The 20,863-nt window shown below is 53.9% G+C and overlaps 5 protein-coding genes across 5 annotated transcripts; 2 read left to right on the top strand and 3 right to left on the bottom strand.

Moving 5' to 3' along the window:
• Positions 1–2,136: 2,136 nt before the first annotated feature.
• On the top strand, positions 2,137–3,438 carry CKM354_000196000 (uncharacterized protein; the record flags this gene model as incomplete). The annotated part of the gene is made up of 2 exons (XM_044797096.1): positions 2,137–2,725; positions 2,780–3,438. The coding sequence occupies 2 exons, from the start codon at positions 2,137–2,139 to the stop codon at positions 3,436–3,438; spliced, it is 1,248 nt and encodes a 415-aa protein (XP_044653031.1).
• A 5,074-nt stretch (positions 3,439–8,512) lies between these two features.
• On the bottom strand, positions 8,513–10,774 carry CKM354_000195900 (uncharacterized protein; the record flags this gene model as incomplete). Its single annotated transcript, XM_044797095.1, has 1 exon — positions 8,513–10,774. The coding sequence occupies one exon, from the start codon at positions 10,772–10,774 to the stop codon at positions 8,513–8,515; it is 2,262 nt and encodes a 753-aa protein (XP_044653030.1).
• Positions 10,775–11,951: 1,177 nt separating this feature from the next.
• CKM354_000195800 (uncharacterized protein) lies at positions 11,952–12,761 on the top strand (the record flags this gene model as incomplete). The annotated part of the gene is made up of 1 exon (XM_044797094.1): positions 11,952–12,761. One exon carries the CDS (start codon positions 11,952–11,954, stop codon positions 12,759–12,761), a length of 810 nt encoding a protein of 269 aa, XP_044653029.1.
• A 1,208-nt stretch (positions 12,762–13,969) lies between these two features.
• CKM354_000195700 (uncharacterized protein) lies at positions 13,970–15,935 on the bottom strand (the record flags this gene model as incomplete). The annotated part of the gene is made up of 6 exons (XM_044797093.1): positions 13,970–14,099; positions 14,162–14,507; positions 14,564–14,850; positions 14,901–15,533; positions 15,583–15,646; positions 15,704–15,935. The coding sequence occupies 6 exons, from the start codon at positions 15,933–15,935 to the stop codon at positions 13,970–13,972; spliced, it is 1,692 nt and encodes a 563-aa protein (XP_044653028.1).
• A 1,983-nt stretch (positions 15,936–17,918) lies between these two features.
• CKM354_000195600 (uncharacterized protein) lies at positions 17,919–19,911 on the bottom strand (the record flags this gene model as incomplete). Its single annotated transcript, XM_044797092.1, has 2 exons — positions 17,919–19,745; positions 19,819–19,911. 2 exons carry the CDS (start codon positions 19,909–19,911, stop codon positions 17,919–17,921), a joined length of 1,920 nt encoding a protein of 639 aa, XP_044653027.1.
• Positions 19,912–20,863: the final 952 nt, after the last annotated feature.

Raw genomic sequence — 20,863 nt, 5'->3', positions numbered from 1 at the left:
GGAGCTAGAGAGGTCGCTACTGCACAGCATCGTGTACGGACCACAGTCTCCAAGCCACAGAGATGCGCTAGGCCACGAGGCCTAGACTTCGATTCGGTCCTGCGAGATGCAGAGCGGGAATTCTGTGACGTGGTCCTGGTAAGCTCCAGCGAATCCGAGGCGATGAAGGCAGAGTGCTGCAGAGAGAGCTCTTGCTTGCCGCTGTACCAGCATCAACCGGACATGAAGATGGTGGCACAGCAACCAGGCATGTCTCTGGCCGTAGTCTGAGTCGTATCCGCCGATCTCACGCAGCCGGGCGATGGACCAGGCTCACGTGATGTGATCCGGATGAAACATGCAGAAGGAAAAGTGTTCACAGTGCCGGGCGGTTTGAGAGACAGACGCTCGGTTGCACACGGCGTGACAAGGCAACGTTGTGCTCGATGAAGCGAGACTAGAGATGAGGATTCTCCGACTATTGCTATGGCGCAGCGATCCAATACTGGACGAATTCCTCCAACACGACGCCATCCAACGGCGCTGCGAGTTTCACGAGTCCACGACAATAGCTCCGCAGTGCACGTGATGTGCAATTAACGAGACGAGACGAGAGTGCTAGTTCCCTGCCGCTGCCGAATCACATTTCCACCGGGCATCATCCACAGTCTTGTATACTCCGGGACTGGGATAGGGCAATCTCAGAATAGCGAGGCTACCCACTCCCAGCTGCAGCGTATCCAGCGCTGCTGCGCCGATGCTTGCACGCTTGTTGATGGGCGCCGAGTGTCGTGACAGATTGACCACTGCGCAGTCCTGCTGCTCGCTCGCCTGCATGCGTTCCCAACAGAGTCTCGTGCATGCGGCTGGCTGGGGACGGGAGCGATGGAGGTGGTGCAGAGACAGAGTCATCGTTACACAGAGCAAAGTACCGACGAAGGCCAACGCCGCTTGACGAGATGGGCAGCAGCGGCCAATGACGAGGCGAGATATGTCATGGCAGGGCGGTTAAGGTTGCAAGTAACGAAGTCTGCGCAAGCTCGGGCAGCGTCTGACGGGCCAGCAGTGGGAAGTTCTCGAAGATCGCTCCCGCAGCTAGAAGCGGTGGCGTCGTTGGCAAAATTCTGCCTTTGCGCGAGTGTGTCGCTGCGGCGGGCGTGCAGTGTGCTGCGGGTCGTCGCAAACGAGCCAAGGCGATGGCTGAATGAGCGGCGATCGCTCCATCTCGCTCGGACGTGGCGCGTGGGCCAATCGACGGCGGCACAGGCTGCGCGCGGCCTCTCCTGGACGACGCCAGGAAGCGCTGGTTGTGCACCGAGCCGCTGGCCAGGAATGGGCGCGCAGCAGCAGAAAGCATCGCATCATCAGCGCTCGTCTCATCAGCGCGCGCAGCGAATCGAGGGGCCGCTGACGCTTGCCGCTCAAGCCGGGAGCGCGCGCGCCTGTGGTTGGAACCGGACGGCGGCCGCACAAAGCCCTGGGACGCATGCATGCAGTGGGCCAACTGACACGCAAGCCTCGCACAGGTCAAGCGGTAGCGGGCCACCCATGCACGCCCTCGCTGCACCATCCTGAGCCAAGCCAAGTCCCCAAGCTCCTCGCCGCCGCCGCCGCTGGGAAAATAGAGCAGGCAGCGGCATGACCAGGACGTGCAGCGCGCTAGTCGGCCTAGCCATGCCACCCAGGGATCGTTGCCGCTAGGGCAGATGGGGATGTGTCGCGTTGACAGCAAGCCCGCACCCATGGAGACATCCGCCGCGCTGCAAAAAGGCTGTGATGGAATACTTATGCACCTTGCGCCTATCCAGCCCACCTCGCACTCCCATTCGGTCCCTAGCTTAATCCTCCCTAATAACAGCACGTTGTGCCGCCCGGACCAGGGTTCGCAGCCATTATCACCAACGCCTATCGCCCCGCTATTGCCTTCACTACATCACTGGAACGACATCCAAACAACACTTCTACCAGCAACACTCTCTTCAACCAACGACACTCTTTGCCTGCTACGGATTGTGATTCAACGATTGATCCATTGGCCTTTGGAACTGTTCTCTCTTCCGGACCTCTCTACCTTTTGATCACTCTTCTGCCGGCTTCCTATGAGTGTTGACAGCTTGTAAAGTGATCCGGATCCCATCGTGGTGGACGGTCTCGACCATGCTCCCAACTCCCCCAGCTTCTCCCAAGCCATCTGGACTATGCAGCCCAGAGGATCGAACAGGACAGATCTTGGCCGGTAGCATCCAACTCACGGGCATTCTGGGCGTTGGCGCATATGGCACCGTGTACAAGGCACGAGACATCGTTACTGATGCACAGTACGCCGTCAAGGCCTTGAACAAGGTCGGCCTCGATGCACGCCAACGCAAATTCCTGGACCGCGAGATTCAATTGCACTACGCCGCGAGCCAGCATCCCAATGTCGTTTCCTTGGTCAAGATCTTGGACTCGCCCGAGTGCACGTACGTTGTGCTAGAGTATTGTCCTGAAGGTGACCTGTTCACCAAGATCACCGAGGAGGGCCACTACGTCGGAGAGGACTTCAAGGCCAAGCAGGTCTTTTTGCAAATCCTGTCTGCTGTCCAGCATTGCCACGCGCGAGGAATCTTTCACCGCGATCTCAAGCCTGAGAACGTGCTCGTGATGGACAATGGTTGGACCGCCAAGCTGGCCGACTTTGGACTTGCAACCCAGGAGCGAGTTACTTCAGATTTCGGATGTGGATCGACTTTCTACATGTCACCAGGTGCGTACCTCCAACGGCATCTGCTTCAAAAAATATTATGCTAACTGTCTGCAGAGTGCCAAAATCCCACCCCAAAACCATACGCATGCTATGCATCGGCGCCCAACGATGTTTGGTCGCTCGGTGTGATTCTCGTCAACCTGACCTGTGGCCGCAACCCATGGAAGAGGGCCTCGATGGACGACCCAACCTTCCGTGCTTATATGAAGGATCGCAACTTCTTGCTGTCCATTCTTCCCATCACTGACGAGTTCAATGCAATCCTGCAGCGAATCTTTGAGGTGAACCCTTACCGCCGGATTGGATTGGACGAACTGCGTGAGCTCATCGTGCGATGCCCTCGTCTGACGACCCAGGAGTCTTCCAACGCAATTTCGGCCCCAGTCACCCCACCATACAGCCCAGTGGAGAAGGCCGTCGACACTACCTTTGCCAACGGTGCTTACGAACCTGTTCCTCACTTGGATCTGTCTGCACAGCCGTGCATGGCACCTCATCAGGAGTACCTGCATCACCAATCGGCCCTCTACACACCACCTTCATCCGGGCCTTGCACACCCCAGCCTACCATTTATACGCCGCAGCCGAAGTCCGCGGTCCATTCCATGTACACTGGACCTTTCTTTGGCAACCTCCCCACGTTCGGTGGCCGATGTGGGCAGATGTTTGCCAACTTCAACATGCCCAGCCACGCCTGGGCTTCCACCTTTTAATTTCGGAGGCCACGAACACTGGACCTTTTCTGTTTCACTTGTCCATACTGTCCAGCCTTATCTTACCCAGCCTTCCGGATCACGATTTTATGGGAATGGCCTGACCTGGAGCAACTTTACCGGCGTTGTTTCTTACTCTCCGAAAAGGAAAATGTAAAAGATACCCCAGTCTGTTTGATTTAGCGAAGCGGAGGAAAGTTGTTGTTGTTGCTTTTTATTTGCGCTTGGAGTTTGGCACCAAAAGGTTACGTGTGCCACAGGGAAAAAGGCCACAAGCTCAAGAGGAGCATGATAGAACTTGGTCGTTGTGGGGAGCATTTACTGGCGTTCGAACGAGCATCACGACTAGAGCAACGATGGCATGTATCATGAGGACCAGAGGTTACCTGGAGAGTGGTCGCAGTAGACCAGACTTTGTTGTATACTACTACTATGACTACCTACCCGCGAGGGCAACAATCAATTCATCGATTGTGCATTGCACTACCATCACTGTTCACCGCATGCTTTCTTCACATGCAGGCTTCCTGTTTCAGCCGCATCATCATCTGGAAGAGGCGATTCTACTCCCCTCCGATTCGAGCAACCTTGTCTCAATCTTCATGAAAGTCAGAAAGTCAAAGCAACGGTAAGGGACAGCCTTCTGAACATGGTTTTGGGTTTGCAGTCGGAAACTTCACAAACAGACTTCATTGAAGCCAGCCAGCCAGCCCAGCATGCAGTTGCTCTGCCATGGATGACATGTCGTTGGCTCGAATTAGCAGTTTGCAATAAGTCCGATGCACGGGTGTGGGCCGCCGTAGCAACGGGTGCTGCTGCAACGAAATTTCGAGGCGAGCAGATTTGGCGGGCGCTGTCTGACTCTCTGACGCACTTCCTTGCTGCGACCGACCAACCGCATTCCTGCAAAGAGCCTGCAGCCCGCCCAAACATGCTCTCGCTTCATCTTGGCTCTCTCTCGACAGCAGCAGCGGCGGCCGTGCACGGATCCACCGGGCGATGGATGGAACGCACGTGGAATCTCGAGCAGAGAGGCTGAGCGCCCACTCGCGCCCACTCGCACCCACTTCCACCCACACGAATCTCGCCAACGACAAGACACCGAGTGCCGCAGTGTCCACTGGTCTGGGACGGCTGGAATCTTGCGCGTGTTACGTAGCACATCCGACTGGCCACCGACGAGCCACTCCTTGCGTCGCCTTGATGAGGCCGACCTGAATCAGCGCCAATGCACGTTGCACATCATGTGACGCAGACAAGAGACAATGGTGGTGCGGAAGTGCAGAAATCAAGGGCCCGATGACGACCAGCCATTTCGTCTTCTCACCAACCGCCGGCCAGTCAGCCAAATGTAGGTACATGTACGTCGACCACGGCGAGAACCACAGCACACGTTTGCGCGAGTTGACGCCAGAGCGGAGCTTCGTCCAATGGACCGGGGACGGAGCATTGCATTGCGCGTCCTGATTCGCTTTCCGCGTGGTCGCCTTGCTGCGACCGCCCACACTACGACACTACTCGCGCGGAAAGACATGTGTCCTACTAGACGGGCGTCGGTGCTTTGCCAGCAGCGGCGCAGCGTTTCAAGTGACGACGAGAAAGCCTTACCGCGCCCGTCTAGCGTCAGGCTGCTGATGAAAGGCTGGGAACATCGCTGCTGCATCTAGCCAAGACCCGCGTTAATGCATGTATCGTGGAGTACAGACCGTCCATCTAGGTACGCGCCCGCGGCACCAATCTCGTCCTGTACCAGCACCACGTAGGATCGTTGGTGCAGCTGGTGTGCGCAGAACGTCGACTGCCGACGCCCGCCAGACATGTCACTGTGCGACGCCGATATGCTGCGACTCAGGCCTCATCGCTTGTGGCGAGTTGCAGACGGCCCCTTCACTCATCGTGATACGAGTAATATCGACGTCGCGACGCAGGCAACATGATGCGCACTCGCACATCCTCTGCTGTGCTCCGACGGCCTCCCAGGAAAGAGGACCTCAATCCTCCCAACGACGGTTGCTCCGGCGAGCTACATTTTCAAGAGGCACCTTGCTTCCCGCATACATGCTGCACCCGTCGTTTGACGTTGTGAGCCATGGATCCGATGCGTTTGCACTTTTGGGTCTGCTTCGCCACGCAACGACGCAACGGCTCACTGCATACTACTGCGTCAGGAGGCCGACCAATGCCTGTAGCAGTTGCACCTACCACACTACACCTAGCTTTCCGCAAGCGCTTGCAACGCACACAGCCGTCCTAGCTGTCAAGAAGGCAAATTCGGAGGCTGGGCTGGACGGAGCTGGTACCTTGTATCCAAGCTGCATACCGGAAGCTCTGATATACCACTCCGCGCCTATGGACTTCCGCGAAAAGCAAGTACTGTAGGTCAGATGCAATGCACGAGAACCTCTCGTCTTGCAAACGCTCCCAATCCGGTCTAGGATATACATCTCGCATCTTGTCACGAGCCACAGTACAAAGCTAAACCTTTGTGCCACCAAGTGCAAGCTAGCGGTTTTGCTTAACACCTTAGTCGTCTGCTTGCATCAACCTTACAACTTTGCTGCACAGCTGAATCCTTGCTCGTCTGTCAAACTTGCTCGTTGGAAACTTTTTTTCCTTTCCGAGATTGGCGATGAGGATAATCTAAGGTTGGCAAGATCTATGAGTCTTGCGCAATCGCTCAGGTGACTCGGATACGGAGTGTGAAACCAACGTGGCCGTTGTGGATGACTCGACATGAAGACTGACTTTCTAACGTTTTCTCGTCTTCAGCGCGAGATCCGCTGGGTCACAAGACCCTTCTCTCCCACCCACTTGGGAGCTATATCTGGATGTTCTGACAATAGAACCATCCGTCTTCGTTTTGCGAGCCGTTGTGGAGAGCCATTCGGCTTCGCACGTCAACGATTCCACACGAGTCAAGAGCACACAAAGGTTCCCACGGAGCTATCGATGACGACTGCAGCGACAAGAAATTATTCAGCATTCAAGACAGCAACAGCGCCGACGTGCCGTGCACAAATGCGCTCATCCCAACAATATGTGAAGCTTCTCGACGTTTGCCGTGTCTGGTATAGACCCAATATAGGCAGGTCTCAGTATACCCCGCGGCACTGGTAACGCAAGACATGTCGACTACTCCTCGGGATTGGGAACTGCAGCCTGGACCCTTCCGTTCCCAGCGTGCTTTTCCCTCCAGATCTTGGAACGTCATGGCCTATGGCAGTATGGTTGCTGATTCTTCCCATCATTACGTGAACGGGCATATTGAACCTACCGAACGAACTTTTCGTCCGCGGGCACCCTGATGGTGTTCGTGTCAGTTCGAAGGCAGTGTCTTATGCTATCCGGTGGTGATGGGTGATGCGAACTTCTGGAGAATGTCTCTGTCATGTCTTCCAGTGGATGCGAGACCATTGGTGAGACTGCTTGGTTTTTTGGGCAGGAAGAATTCGTTGTTCGTTCCATGACCTTCTGCAGGCGGGCCAGGAGCTTTGCTGGCCAGCATTATCACGAGTACTTCACGAAGTCCATTAAGGTGAATCAATATCACAGCTCAGGTCTTGGAAGTCGACTATACACTTCCCGCCGTGACATTTTTACCAATGTGGAAGACGTGTTACTTTCCGCTGCATATAGTCTTGATACTTTTCTCAACCCGCAGCACGCATACTTGGCTATAGCGAAGCTAGTAGCTTTGCAGCCACTAGCAGAGAAAAGCTGCATGACTTCCTTCGTGCTCGTAGATCACATGTGATCAGATACCAAGCAACAAATGCCATCGCCCTGCATGCATGCCTAGTGATCGGCAGTATTGTCGAGGAATCATTATTAATCAGATATCACTAAAATACCAAGAACATCAGCCCACCACACAGACAATCAAGCGGATACGAAACGAAGCGAAGTGCATGCGTATACATACACAATAGACAGAACTTTAATTCAATCAAGAATGAAGAAAACCTCAATAATGATGATCCTTTCCCGCAGTCGTCTGATCACGCGAATGCGAAAAGGAACAAACACTAAACCTCTCCAGGCAATCGCGAGAGGGAAAGAGTGAAGTTTCCGTAGAGCTCCTGTGCGAACGGATACCTGAGCACAGCACAGCACAGCTACCCTCATCATGCCATGCCATGGCATGCTTCACTACTACTCCCAGTATGAGCTCGCAGCACGAGACGAGCTCTCGAATCCTTCTTCCTTTCTCTCCAAGCCCGTAAAGCGCGAGAGCGCGAGCGAAGGCATGGCAAAGCGAGCTAAATGACGAGCCAAGCCTATCAGACCACCTCCCAAACTTGATGACCTGACCTGACCGCCTTTTGCCCTTTCCACTGTTCACAGTGCAGTGTGAGTGGCGAGAGAGCCCCCATCACGGAGTCTTCTCGTCCGGAAAACATGCACCGTGGTTCCGCGCGCCAACAACCACATATGCAATGCGGAAGGTAAACTAGACAAGACAAGGCGTCGATGCAATCGATGCCTGAGGGTCACGAGCAGAAAGATGGCAAGACGAGGCGGGTCGTGAACAGCGGTTGCGGAAGATCAGTGTGACAGAATTTCTCGTGAGAGAAGAGAAGAGAGGTACGATGCCAAATTCTGTACCATTGTTTTGCATGTCGTGCGTCTGTATCGGACCTCCGACTGCACAAGATCGCACAGCTCTCGATCTCCCATGGTTCGCGCTCTTGCTGTCGACCTATCCCTCCTGCCTCTGTTTCGATGCATCGTGTCCTGGCCCGCTGCTCTATGTATACTGCAACACCTCTGGCAAAGTAACATATTCGTCCCCACTCAACCCGTGCTCTCCATCCTACTCTGCAAAGCGCTTTCCCAACCCTCGCCACACACCGTATCCTTCCTGTGCGAATGTAGTCTTTCATTCCGGCCTGTTTTGATGTTGCAGCTCGAAATGTAAAGCTAAATCATTCTATCAACAATGAGAAGTCTGGGCTTGTCCTTGAGAGATGCAAATGTGGTCGCTAAACTCAACCGCGAGGGCTCATTCCCTAAGACGCCGCGGATTGTGTGCAATTGTGTAAGCACATGGTCCTGTGCCTCACATTTCTTCCTATCACCCAGCACGCTGCATGACGGCGGGACGGAATCCTTTGGGTAGGGTAGTCTTCGTCGTCGCCTTAACCGGGACACTCGTCTCGCGCGTGACGAATGGGTGCTTGAGGGCATCGCTGGGCTTGATTCGCTTCTCAGGATCAAGCTGTAAGCACTTATCCAGCAAATCGAGAAAGGCATTGTGGAGCTTGAGCTGGGTAGCATCCATTTTCTTGGTGTTGGCACTCAATCTCGATTTGAGATCTTTGGCAGTGCTGCCCTGATGAAAGTGCATTGGCTTTGCCACAATATTGTGGGTCATCGGATCCTTCTGTTCAGCGTGAAAGACAAAATTCTCGTCAAAATATTTACCGGCAAGCTGTGACTTCTTGATCAGTCGATTAGGAAGTTTCCCACGGCACTCTTGGATGACTCGCAGCATGTTATTGTTGTCTGCGCCATTGAAGAGGATTCGTCCAGTGTATAGCTCGTACAGCGTGCAGCCAATAGACCACATGTCGATAGCATAGTCAAAATCCATGCCCATGATCACCTCTGGAGCGCGATAGAATCGCGACACGAGGTATGGGGTGAGCTCGGCATCTTGATGCAGAGTGGCAGTGCCGAAGTCACAAATCTTGACAAGCTTGTTGTCGCTGCTCACTAGAATATTGTCTGGCTTCAAATCGGCATGCAGCACTTCCTGGTGTTTCATGTGCTGCAGGGCGAGGAACATCTGTCGCGCGTAAATTTGAATTGCTTCGGGGTTGATGCCCACGTCTCTGCCGAACTTCTTCAGTGTTTCTCGGAGATCCATCTCGAGTCCCTCGAAGACCAGACACAGGTGACCTTTGTGCATGAAATCTGCCAGGAGCCGAATGATGCACCTCCTATCGTCTTTGTCCGCTTCGTTCAGCCGATTGAGAAACTGCATTTCCTTCTGGCCAGCCTTGAACATGGTATCATTGCGGCATGCAATCTTTATGGCCACCTTCTTGCCAGTTTGCGCATCTGTCGCCCTCACTACAGTCGCGAACGTACCTTTACCAATTTGCTGCTCAACGGCATACCGCCCATCCAGCAACTCGCCATTGATGATACGATAATGCCCATCAGGGTAATCCCAATTGTCCAGCAAGCTCTCGTCAAGCGCCTTGGCTTTTTGGGGGGCATTATTTACCAATGGTGCATCATCGGCAGCGAACATATCATCATCGTCGTCCGCAAACATGTCGAAATCGCCAGCAGACTTTTGGGTTGGTGCTGGTGGCTCCGCGGAGGTCTGCTGATTCTGCGTTGCATTTTTGTGATCAGGCCGATCCTCGTTCATGTCGTGATTTGGGTCGTAATCAGCGGCAGATTGTCCGTGTTCTTCACTCGCCTCAAGGTGAATTGGGTTCGCAAGGTCTACATCAGCAATAGCAGGTGACCCAGGCGATGCTGGCGATCCTGGAAAGGAAGGCTCCATCGGGGTGCGAGGGGAGTTGAGGGAGCTTGGCGGCGACTGGGGTACTGACCCATGACCGCTGCTTTCATTGTAAGGTGTCGTGGCCGCCGACGGTAGATTCGATTCGAGCGTCGAGCGTAGGAGAGAATCATTCGCCGAGGCTGCCGCGTGCTTCTTCCTGATCGCTTCACGCTTCTTTCGTCGTTCTTCGATCAACTCCGCTTCCGTTAACTGCTTGACGGGCTCCGCAGCCTCTTCATTCTCCACGCTCGCGGCGGTGACAGTGGCTGCATGGGAAGAGGCACCGGGTTGCGCAAATGAGACGCTACTTCGCTGCTTACCGTCCGCCCTCGAACCAGCACCAGCCTGGTCGCCTACTTTGGCACTGCCCTTGGCTGCTTCTGCACGATATGGTGAGCGACTGCGATCGCGCTGGGAAGTTCGGACGCGTGCGTCTCGTCTGTCGCTCGGAGATGTGGGCTTGTGTCGTCTCGAGTCGCTGCTGCCTTTGCCATAGTGATCATCGTGGTTCCGTCGCTTCTCCCGAGTGCTATCGCGGTCGGCTCTGTATGGCGAGCGTGAGCGCGAGCGCGAGCGATCTTTTCTTCTGTAGGGCGACCTCGAACGATCTCTGCCAAAACCATTGAAATGCGCGTTTGAATCATGCATCAACGCCTGGCGTCCGACAAGGTGCGAAGGCCGAGATGAAGACGTTGAATGTCTGGCCGAGCTGTTAACACTGGTGCTTGTGCGGTACGATGTGTTCTTTGTGACCTTCTCCCCGTCCCCGCCTCCGCTGACTTCGCCGTCGGAGAGGGATGGCGAACGTCGACTCATGGCTGCCCCGTTCTCCGGCTGCTGTGCGCGCGCCGTGGCAATGAGAGTCCCTATTTACGCGCGTGGATGGAGGTGAAAGGTTAGCAATCTGTCCCAACGTGCAGTCTGAGGTGCTGTGGCCCGCGATGCGCAAGACCAGTGTGGATGGCAATCTCACAGGACTGATGCAGTGCACACGACGTGCTCGCTGGCGTCGCGCAAGTCGTTCGGCCAGTCGCGATGCGGTGTCGGTGGCGATGGCGGTGGGCGGTCGGTTCCTGCTGTCGCGCGCGGCGGTGCTCGAGTTGAAGTCGCTATCAGTGGTGATGACGATGAAAAACGAGCCGAATGCCAAGCTCGGCTGCCTGACTCGCGCTTGTGCGACTTCACTTTCCGCGCCTCTCCCTCCCAACATCGCAGAATACTCCAGAAGCACTACACTCTACAGCGGGCCACTACTACTCGAGACAATGGAGCGCCAGCGTAGGGTCGTGTCCGCCGTCATTGTCTCGTGCTCCTGGCGCGTTCCCTAAACGCCACCGCGGGACACAGACTTCTCCCTTCACGAAGTGGTGTCCGTATTGAATCACGTCCAGGCCAGTGGCACTGATTCGTCCGAGAATACAAGACGCCTCCGATGAGCGGCTTTCGTAGTGCAGTCACAATCCAGACGGCTTTGGCACATCCGGTTGCAAGTTGAGCGACAAGGCCGTATCCCACGCACGCCAGCTGAGGACGGGTACTTCCAACCTACATCTACCTGAGAGCAACTCAAACGCAGTATCCGGAAAAGGTCGCTGCATCGCACACAACGACTGAATCGATCATGTCAACTCCGGAAAATGCCGCTGCGTCTACTGCATTTGTCCGGAGGATCACAGACGAACGTCTCATGAGGCTTTCCCGATCCACACTTTCGAACGGAGGCTTGTTTCAAGTTCATACAGCTTCATCAAGTACGGACACAGAACCACGCACCAGTACGTGAGGAAGCAAACAATCGCAAGTATATCTAGGTCTTCTCAACTGTTCTTCTTCTCTTCAACAACTTTGCTCATCACCGTCTTCTCCTTCCTGTTTCTGCTGCGCAGTCACTCATTGGATCTGGCATCCACTAAACACACTCATCCAGAGCACTCTAAAGTCATCGACAGGTCTTGTAACCTTTCCCAGCACCACGACAAATCACAACGCCAACATGAAGTCTGTCGCAATCCTTTCCAGCTTTGCTGCCCTTGCAGCTGCCGCTCCGTTCCCACCAACCACGGTCAGCGGCTATGCAGCTCCAACGCTATCCCCATCAGACGCGCTTGGAGGCGGACTCGCATCTGCAGTACCGACCGGTATCACTCCTTCCTCTGGAACAGATGATCTTGGAGCTAGCGCTGGCTTTGCTTCGCCAACTGGAGGCCTGGGCGGAGGCTCTAGTCTCGGAGGCCTGAGCGGGGGCAGTTCAGGACTGTCTGGACTAGGCGGCGGGTCCAGCTTAGGTGGGCTGACTGGAGGTAGCTCAGGATTATCTGGCCTGGGTGGTGGCTCTAGTCTTGGTGGACTGACTGGCGGCAGCTCGGGACTATCTGGTTTGGGAGGAGGCTCTAGTTTCGGCGGCCTGACCGGTGGCAGCTCAGGGCTATCTGGACTAGGTGGTGGCTCTAGTCTTGGTGGCCTGAGTGGCGGAAGCTCGGGACTGTCTGGACTAGGCGGAGGCTCTGGTCTCTCGGGCCTGGGAGGAGGCTCTAGTCTTGGCGGCTTGGGCACGGGCAGCTCAGGTCTATCTGGATTGGGCGGGGGTTCTGGTCTCGGAGGATTGAGCGGTGGCAGTCTTGGTGGAAGTCTCGGCGGTTCTGCTACTGGCGATGCCAGCGCTGGCACTGATTTGGACAGCCCAGTCGACACAGGCTCTGAAGACGCTTCTTCTACGCCGACCGGCATCGAAGACGGCAGCGACGCTGCAAGCGAGCCTGCAAGCGATGCCACGCCTTCTGCCTCTGGAGAAGACTATGCTTAGACTTCAAGCACCATACCAGAGCTCGCTTGACGTTTGGTTTCGACGACTGTCCAACAAGCATGAATGTGAGCCGCGTCGCTCATTGTGGGATCTCCGCACTTACACTCCTTTCAATCATCGAAACGTGACCAGATATTTGTATACTATTGTCATTGATAGCTCCTAACTGTGCAGAACAGCATCTGGGACAAGCAAAAGCATACTTCCTCGCTTCCACAAACTGCTCACCTTCGCTCTGTGCATTTGCCTGCAATCGTAGTGGCTTGCCATGTCTACGCCCAGACAACCGCCATGCATATGCACAGCATGCCTTTTGGCGGTCGTATCACATGCTGTCTCCTACAGACAATACAACAGTCGCCGAAAATCACTAACATCGTCGTGCTAGATATCATTGTCGAGAAGTCTTGCCCATTCGGCCGGCCCTCAGGCAGAAGGCAGCACATGACTCAAGTCAAACTTTGTTTTCAAGACATATATTCTACCACCGAACATGTTCTCTCGTCCTCTCAGGAGGACAAATGGTCAGTGCAACAATACAGAGAAGATTAGCATTGCCCCTGCACAAGGATGACACATGCTACAAAGAGCGCTAAAGTCATTTTTTGCTAGTAGTGTGATTTGTGACATCGGGATCCAAGAGCAGACGAAGTTGGGGCAGAAAGTGTTCCCATTTTTGCCAGCAAAGAAGGGATTCTAACAGTCAAGGTCTCTGATTCGAGCCTAGGAATTTCATACGAACTCTCAATCGTGAGGTGTTGAATTCTTACTGAAAAGAGTTGTGCATTGGGGCGGTATGACGCTTTACAGATGTCCTTGCGTAGCTGCATATGGACAAACCTCATATCATGGTGTGAATTGGAAATCCTGATCTCTGAGAGTGCTTCGATTTGCAAATGTTTGGAATCGCGAGGACTCTTTCCTTCAGCAAGCAAGTGACGCTAGCCCACACTAGCGCAGCCTTCACATGTCGCATCGCGAGTCATGCACATCATGACTCAAGTCTTCAGGCCACGCCTCGAGCACACAAGCACGGCACTGTTCATAGGATGTTTGACACGCGTTTCTGAGAGCTTGTTTGCACAGGATATGGCGAGAAAACAGACACGTTCCACGCGAAGCAATACAGTAAGTACATTATCGTGTCACTCAAAGCCATTTTGCAGCTATACAAATTCAAAATCATGAGCTTTTGTCTCTCGACACAATCAGTTCTTGACAACCTCAAAGCCGTCGAAGTTTGGCAATACAGCTCTGATCGTCTTGGCATACTCGTATTCTCCGCCCGAGTAACAAGTCTGTTCGAATGCCTTCTTTGGGTCCGAGCCGCCCATATACCTGTGTAGAAGTCAGTGACAAAATCATATTGATCGCGTGGCAGGCTTGATGGTATGACTTACGTGCTCTTGGTCGTAGGGAACAAAGTCTTGTCACTCAACTCGTTGATCTTGGACTTCCACTCACGGCTGGCCCTGTCAGTTGGGTTGATATACTTGATGTTGTTGCGCTCGCAAAGCTTGATGGTATCGGTGATCCATCTGCCTTGAATTTCGATCGAAGTTGGGCCGTTCGAGAGGAGGGTTGGACCTTGAGGACCGTAGAGATGGAACATGTTTGGATATCCAGCGACAGTGGTGCCAAGGTAGGTGTATGCTGCCTTCTTCCATTGATCCTTGAGCTTCTCGCCGTTGATCGACGTGAGACCCATTGCGGTCATACCGCCAGTGGTGATGTCGAAGCCAGTGGCTGAGCCATATTAGTAACAAGTTATAAGTGCTGTTATAATTCAAGACTGTACTCACCAATGACGATGACATCGAAGTCGTAATGCGTTCCGTCCTGCAGGAAGAAGCCCTTCTTGTCCCAGCGAACAATTGGGTTGTGCTTTATATTGACAACGTCGACGTTGGGTCGGTTGAATTGCTCGAAATACGAGTGTTCGAGACATGGACGTTTGACGCCCCATGGGTGTGGTGGTTCGACGGGAACCAAGATGTCGCGCTTGCGTGGGTCCTTGACGCGAACTGCTTGCTTCCTCTGCCAGAAGTCATACACTGCTCGGTTGGCCTTGGCGTCGAAAAGATAATCTCTGAAAGGAGGATCAGTAATGTTACACAAGTGGCCGAAGCTTTGACATACCTGTAGTTGGCCACCCAGTATCTGAAGCCACCATCCTGCCACAGCTTCTCGAGGAAGGCTTCCCGCTCCTCAGGCGTATCCTGGAAGGTATCTCTCTCGGCAAAGTCATACAGGAAGCCGCCAAAGCATGTCTCGCGATAAGCGAAGAGCTCAGGGTACCATCGCTTCGCTTCTTCTTGTTCCTTCACTGTAAGAGGGCGTTGACGCATGGGAACAGTCAGATTTGGTGTGCGTTGGAAGACCTTGAGCTCGCCAGCAACAGGTCCCCAGGCTTGGGTGATCTGCACTCCAGTGGCACCAGTACCAATGATGGCGCACTTCTTTCCGCGGACATCCATCTCCTCGTCCGGCCAGAACGAACTGTGGTGGACAATTCCCTCATACTTGTCAATGTCTGGCCATTCTGGAACGTATCGCTTGGCAGCGAAGCCAGCAGCGAGAACGAGGTATTTGGCAAAGGCAGTTCTGCCATCAGCAGTCTTGACGTGCCAGCGACCTTGTTTCGTGTCGAAATTGGCGCCGACAACGACACTGTGAAATGCAGTCTCATTCTTGACTCCGAGGACTTTGTCGCAGTGGTCGAAGTAAGCTCTCAGATCCTTGTACGTTGGATAATTGTTTGGCCAATTGTATCTGCCTGGCTTTAGCAAAACTCAGACGAGGAACCTCACTTTATACTCACGTCTTCCAAGTCTCCGGAATAGAGAGTTGGTACTCTGGCACTTCAGAGTCGACCATGGCACCAGCTGAAGTGAGAAGATGTATCAGAGCACAGCATCAAGGGCAGAGATCGATGAACCTACGATAACAATTCCATCGCCATGTTCCACCGAGATCGTTACCAGCTTCGTAGATGACAGTGTTCAAGCCTGCTTGTTTAAGAGACCACCAGCAGAAAACGCCACCGAAACCACCGCCAACGACGAGTGCATCGACTTCCAAGTTGTCCTTGTAGGGTCCATCCTGTCTTCGACGCTGTCCGTACTCGAAGAGCTGAGTCTTGAGTTTGGGGTTGGTAGCCTCGTCGATCGACATGATTGCGTGGTACTTGGAGGACGTTCGAGTTCACTTAGATGAATCAAAGAGTGCCGGACTGCATCTCGTCTCTCTAATATAGTGATGTTGCAACATCGCACCTCTCTGCAGGATCCTTGTCCGGTACCCCTCCGTACTCGAATCAGCATCCACAGTGCGGTTCCGCATCGAGAAATATGCGACCAACCTCGAAAGACGCGGAGAAATGTGGAGATTTGGACCCTGCTAGAGCTCTAAGCTCTGCTGAAGATGGCAGACCGTCCTCTAGGATCGCGCATGACAAACGCACTGCAACGCATGGCTTGGCGGCCTCTAGCGTTGCCTCCTCCTTCGCCTGGCTACACATCCGCATTTGTCTTGGACCCGCATCATCTCTTCGACAATTCTGCAATGTGGTGCGGAGCCGTTGTGCGGTAGCATATACGAATTCTGGCAGGGACTGCAATTGTGCTCTTTCGTTTTGTACTGTTGTCCACCTAGCTCAGAGGACCCCTAGCTATGAGACGCAAGAAGCCGCATCGAAAGATCACTACAGGCATGAGCTGGATTTCAAGCGTTCTGATCAGGAAGAGCCAGCCTCTTCGTGGAGTCAATCACACCAAGCACCAAATTGACCCGGTATCCGGATCGATCCTGGAGACCTGAGGATTCTTCCGCACGCTTTTGTTCGCGCGTTCAAGGAGCTCGGCGACCGCATTACTGCAAAGTAATGTTCGGAACCTCCAGATGCGCATCCGCGAAAGAGGTGGCCCTGTGCGGCCTCGATCTGCTCCACGCGGCCGTGAGCGGTCCCGATGACCTTCTTACTCAGCTTATAGACTCTTTCCTTTTCGGATAGCAGAAGACCCCTTGGTCTCTCGAGCAAGATTCGCTGTCTCCACTCGGCTACTCTCCCCGAGTCCTAAACTCACTTGCGAGAAAGTGCGGCTCAGCTACCGGCCGCCCCTTGACCAAACTATCTCAGAACCTCAAGCCGCAGTCGTGATATTCGATTGCTCTGCATTGTAAGAAGACGTGGCGCGGCAGTCTTGATACACTCTGTCCCGCTTCGTGATCTCTTAGAGCGACTAGACCGAGCGATGCTCGGCACTCAGCGATCGTGACTTTCTAGTTGTCTAGTGGCGAGCTCATCCGCTTGCAAAGTGCGCTGATGTACTTGAGCTGGGCAGTTGCAAACCGGAGCTACGGAGCCGCCGGTGAGGGAGAGGTCGGAAAGGCTTGAATGCGATTTGGAACTCCGCTCTCAGGGCGAAGGGCCATTTCTGAACCTCATTGCCCAGATGAATGCAGCTGATCGCTGCAACTGAGCACGCCCGGCTTTGAAGATGTACCTTTGCATTGGTCCGTCGTGCTATCCATCGTTGGCCGGTCAAGTCACGATCCTTGAGAGCCTTCGCGGGCTTTACAAAGCTGGCGCTCTGCTCATTGGCTCGCTGGCTGCTCGAGCTGGTGAACGATTGGCCTCTCCTCAGCTTTCGGGTTCTTACAATCGAATGCAGATGTGGCTGTCGCCTCGACTGTAGAGCCATGGGGTTCGACATCGACGCAGATTCTCTGGTTCAAGGAGTTCAGGTTGTGCGAGACTGTTACATTGCGCGTTTGATGCATCTGGCCAGCAGCCTCGATGACGCGATGTCTGCGCCAGTTGCGATGCGATGTGAGAATGCAGGCCAAGCCAGGTTGATTAGGCGAAATAATGTCACCGTCTGGGGTGATGGCGGCATTCCCTGTGGACCTTGTTACTTAGCATGCAGCGTTCTTTACAAGCAGAGCAGAGCACACCACTTCATACCTGGCGGAAGAGGCATGCTTCACGTATCTTCTGCCGAGTAGACTGGCTCTATTGATTAAAGTCGTATGTTAAGTCCCACAAGTACAGGTGATGTGGAGACAAGGTATAGGATACACAACCTGCGGCCGGCGCAGGTGTTTTCTTTTTGAACCGCTTCCCAGCGCGATGCCACGACTAAGACAAGCCCCGTCTCAATTATGATCATTGTCCTCCTGATGAACAGTGTAGTATGAAATCCTGCGATCAAGTCCGCTATCGCCATCGAAGCGTTTGCTTCGAGTGCGTCTGCCGTCTAGGCGAGCAGCGGAAGTCAATCGCGCACTTTCCATGTCAAGCTCCGAGAAGACGAGGGAAGGTAACAGCGGTACGCCAGGGCTCTGGTCTGGGGTGGAGGAGCTCTTGTCGTCTACTACATCGTCAGGATGACCGTCCCTGCACGACCACCTGTCAAGATGGCGCAGTACTTCTCGGCTCCAGATTCGAGGCATCACAAGGAGTCTGAAAGGCACGAGGCCTAGAATGACAATCGGGAAGGCAGGGCCAGCGATGGTCAAGGTCATGATGAAGACCATTATGGTGACGAATATCTGGAACAGGGTGTAAGAATGCAGGCCCCAGTAGCGCACGCCAGGGTAAGGAGGAGGCAGTTGCGACTTTGGTGTGAGCATGTTGAGTGTCCTTCGGAGGATGGGATTGCTCGCAAGACTCTGTTGGCCCATGAAGATGAAGAGTCCAGCAAGAACACTCTTGGGCGTAAATCCGAGTACGCGCTGAAGCGGTGGCGCAATACATGCTAATATTCCACCGGCGTGTATGATCTTGCTCCAGCGCTGCTCGTGAACGCGATAAACCGGTCGAGTAATGGTATGCTCGATACCATTGCTGTCCCTGACGACCTCTTCCACCACCTCATCTTGAGAAGGATACAACAGGCTCTGGGTGTGAAGAGGCGCCTGCGGTAATAGTCCGTTCGCGGGAGGTATTCCAAGAAGACCGCAAAGCGCAGTCGTTGCACCGAGCAGCATGATCTCGAGCGCAAAGCCATTCGGCTTCTGTATGCCGAACCGTTTCGCCGTCGCGATTATAGTACTGATCTCGTGATCAAAGAAGAAGAGCATGGCAATGATTGCTCCCGAGAGCATCGATGCGAAGATCGAGCCGATGTCGAGTCTCCAGAACTGGACGAAGAAGCCACTGCGTTCCGGCGAAGACGGCGCGAAACGGTCGGCGCTGGTCGACAGCCTGTTCTTCTGCAGCCGGCCAGCATCGCCAACGTACCCGAGAGCAACGAAAGTGATAACAGCAATGGCAGTACCGTATTGACGCAGTATACGACGTATCCATCTGGGAAAGAACGTCCAGCTCTCAGCCGTCGATAACATAAGTGCGAGGAGGAAGGTTCCAACGGCGTCAATGACCGAGAAAAGGAATGCGTCCAGAGGCAAGGTGCCATAAGACCGGCTGAATTCTTGCAAAGCCTTGTTGAAGTAAATAATGGAATTGAGGAGGCTGAAGACCTCGCAGGTGAATTCCGTTACGTAGAGCATGGACCATTCGTGGGCATTGAAGATAGCCAAGGCCCATAGCATCCAGCAGCTGTGAAACAGAGACCAAGCCATGAACGGAAGGTAGGGCTTTCCCATGGATTCTGTCACTAGATTGTGGAGATGTTCGGCAATGACAGTAAAAGAGCCTGTCACACCCAAGATGGTTAGAGGTTGCAGTCCGAACAACGAGAACACGGCGTTGCAGATGCCAGTGCTTAAGACGATCTCGATAGTACCCCATTGTTGTCCCGTTAAGTCGTAGAGCTCGCTTGCAAATGTGATTCCGGGTAGAAGATTCGTGAAGAAGACAAAGACGGCGCTCGACAACACAACAGTGTTGAATATTGTCCAGTCGCCGATATATCGCCTTCTCAAGTTGACGACATCCGCGCTGAGCAGTCGGAAGGGCCGAAGTTTCCCTTCCTTGGAGGTAATGATTTTGAAAGCGGTTCGCATCTTCAGTGCTCTTCTCTTTGCTATTGAGCACATCGCTGATGTGCCAGAAGAGCAGATATATAGCATAGCACGCATTCCTGGTCGAAACCATATTTTTCACATGGGACATTGAGATGTGTTTCTGACAGTGACACGTATGGTATGCATTGCGCTGCGACGTCCGAACGAGCTTGCTGCTCATGGCAAGAGAAGCTGGGCATGACCAGTTTTGGCAGGGCGCACTAGGTACAATCTCAGCGTCTCCAGGCTGTGTTGAAGCTTGGCAATGGTATGCAGGATGTGGCGAATGAGAAGTGAAAAGCTCCCCAAACGAAGATGATGCCAAGGAGTTATATGAAACGGAAGCGCGGATTGCTGTCGTCGGCCGTGGCGGTGAACGTCGTCAACGGTATGGCTGAGCTCACGCCCGGCAAAGCTTCTCAAAGCTGAGCTTTTCAGTCTTGTGTTGACGAAGCCTCTTTAGCTTGGGCTTGTCTTCGTAGTCGCGCCAAGCTAGTGGTCTCAATCCAGACTCTGAGAGGCGGACCAAAGCAAGCTGCACCCAAGATCGTTGGTAGAAGGTGCATGGATCTATGCCTCAGACAGCGCTGCAGTGTGCAATCGTGCCGTTTTGTAGAGCTAGGGGCCAGGGAGCTCCGGCGTTTTCCGGACAACGAGAAGCCTCCTGCGAAATGGAGTCGCGTCTCAGACAAATCTCTACAGCACTACCTGAAGCAGAGACCATCGAGGAGGCTGTCAGAGCCCACTGTACTTGGGAGGGAGGTACGCTTCATGGCGACCGCTTGAAGTGATAGACAGATGGGCAGTGATAAAAAAACCCGCATCGTGATTGCACTTAGTGCCTTCAGGCGTGAAGAACATCGCTCACTAATCCATGCCCGTAACGTACGCCAGGCCGGCTAACAAGGGCAGAGATCGCCAAGGGAGAGCGTCTCAAGTAGTTCTTGTGAGCCTCATCAGCCTGGGCTGACCAATGGCAGATCTGCGACGGGGCTGCACGAGGCGAGCATTTGGACAGCTTGGAAGATCTCTGCACTGCCTGAGATCATGGCGGTCTTGTTTCACATCAATTTGTCGTGGCATTGAAGATTGCAGGGAGTAGTCCAGGCAGAGTTTGCTGATGAGCTATGTAT

This window comes from Cercospora kikuchii (assembly GCF_019650295.1).
Source record: "Cercospora kikuchii DNA, contig_00001, whole genome shotgun sequence".
Taxonomy (NCBI): domain Eukaryota; kingdom Fungi; phylum Ascomycota; class Dothideomycetes; order Mycosphaerellales; family Mycosphaerellaceae; genus Cercospora; species Cercospora kikuchii.
Note: the sequence above shows the minus strand (reverse complement) of the source record. Positions and strands in the feature narration are given on the sequence as shown.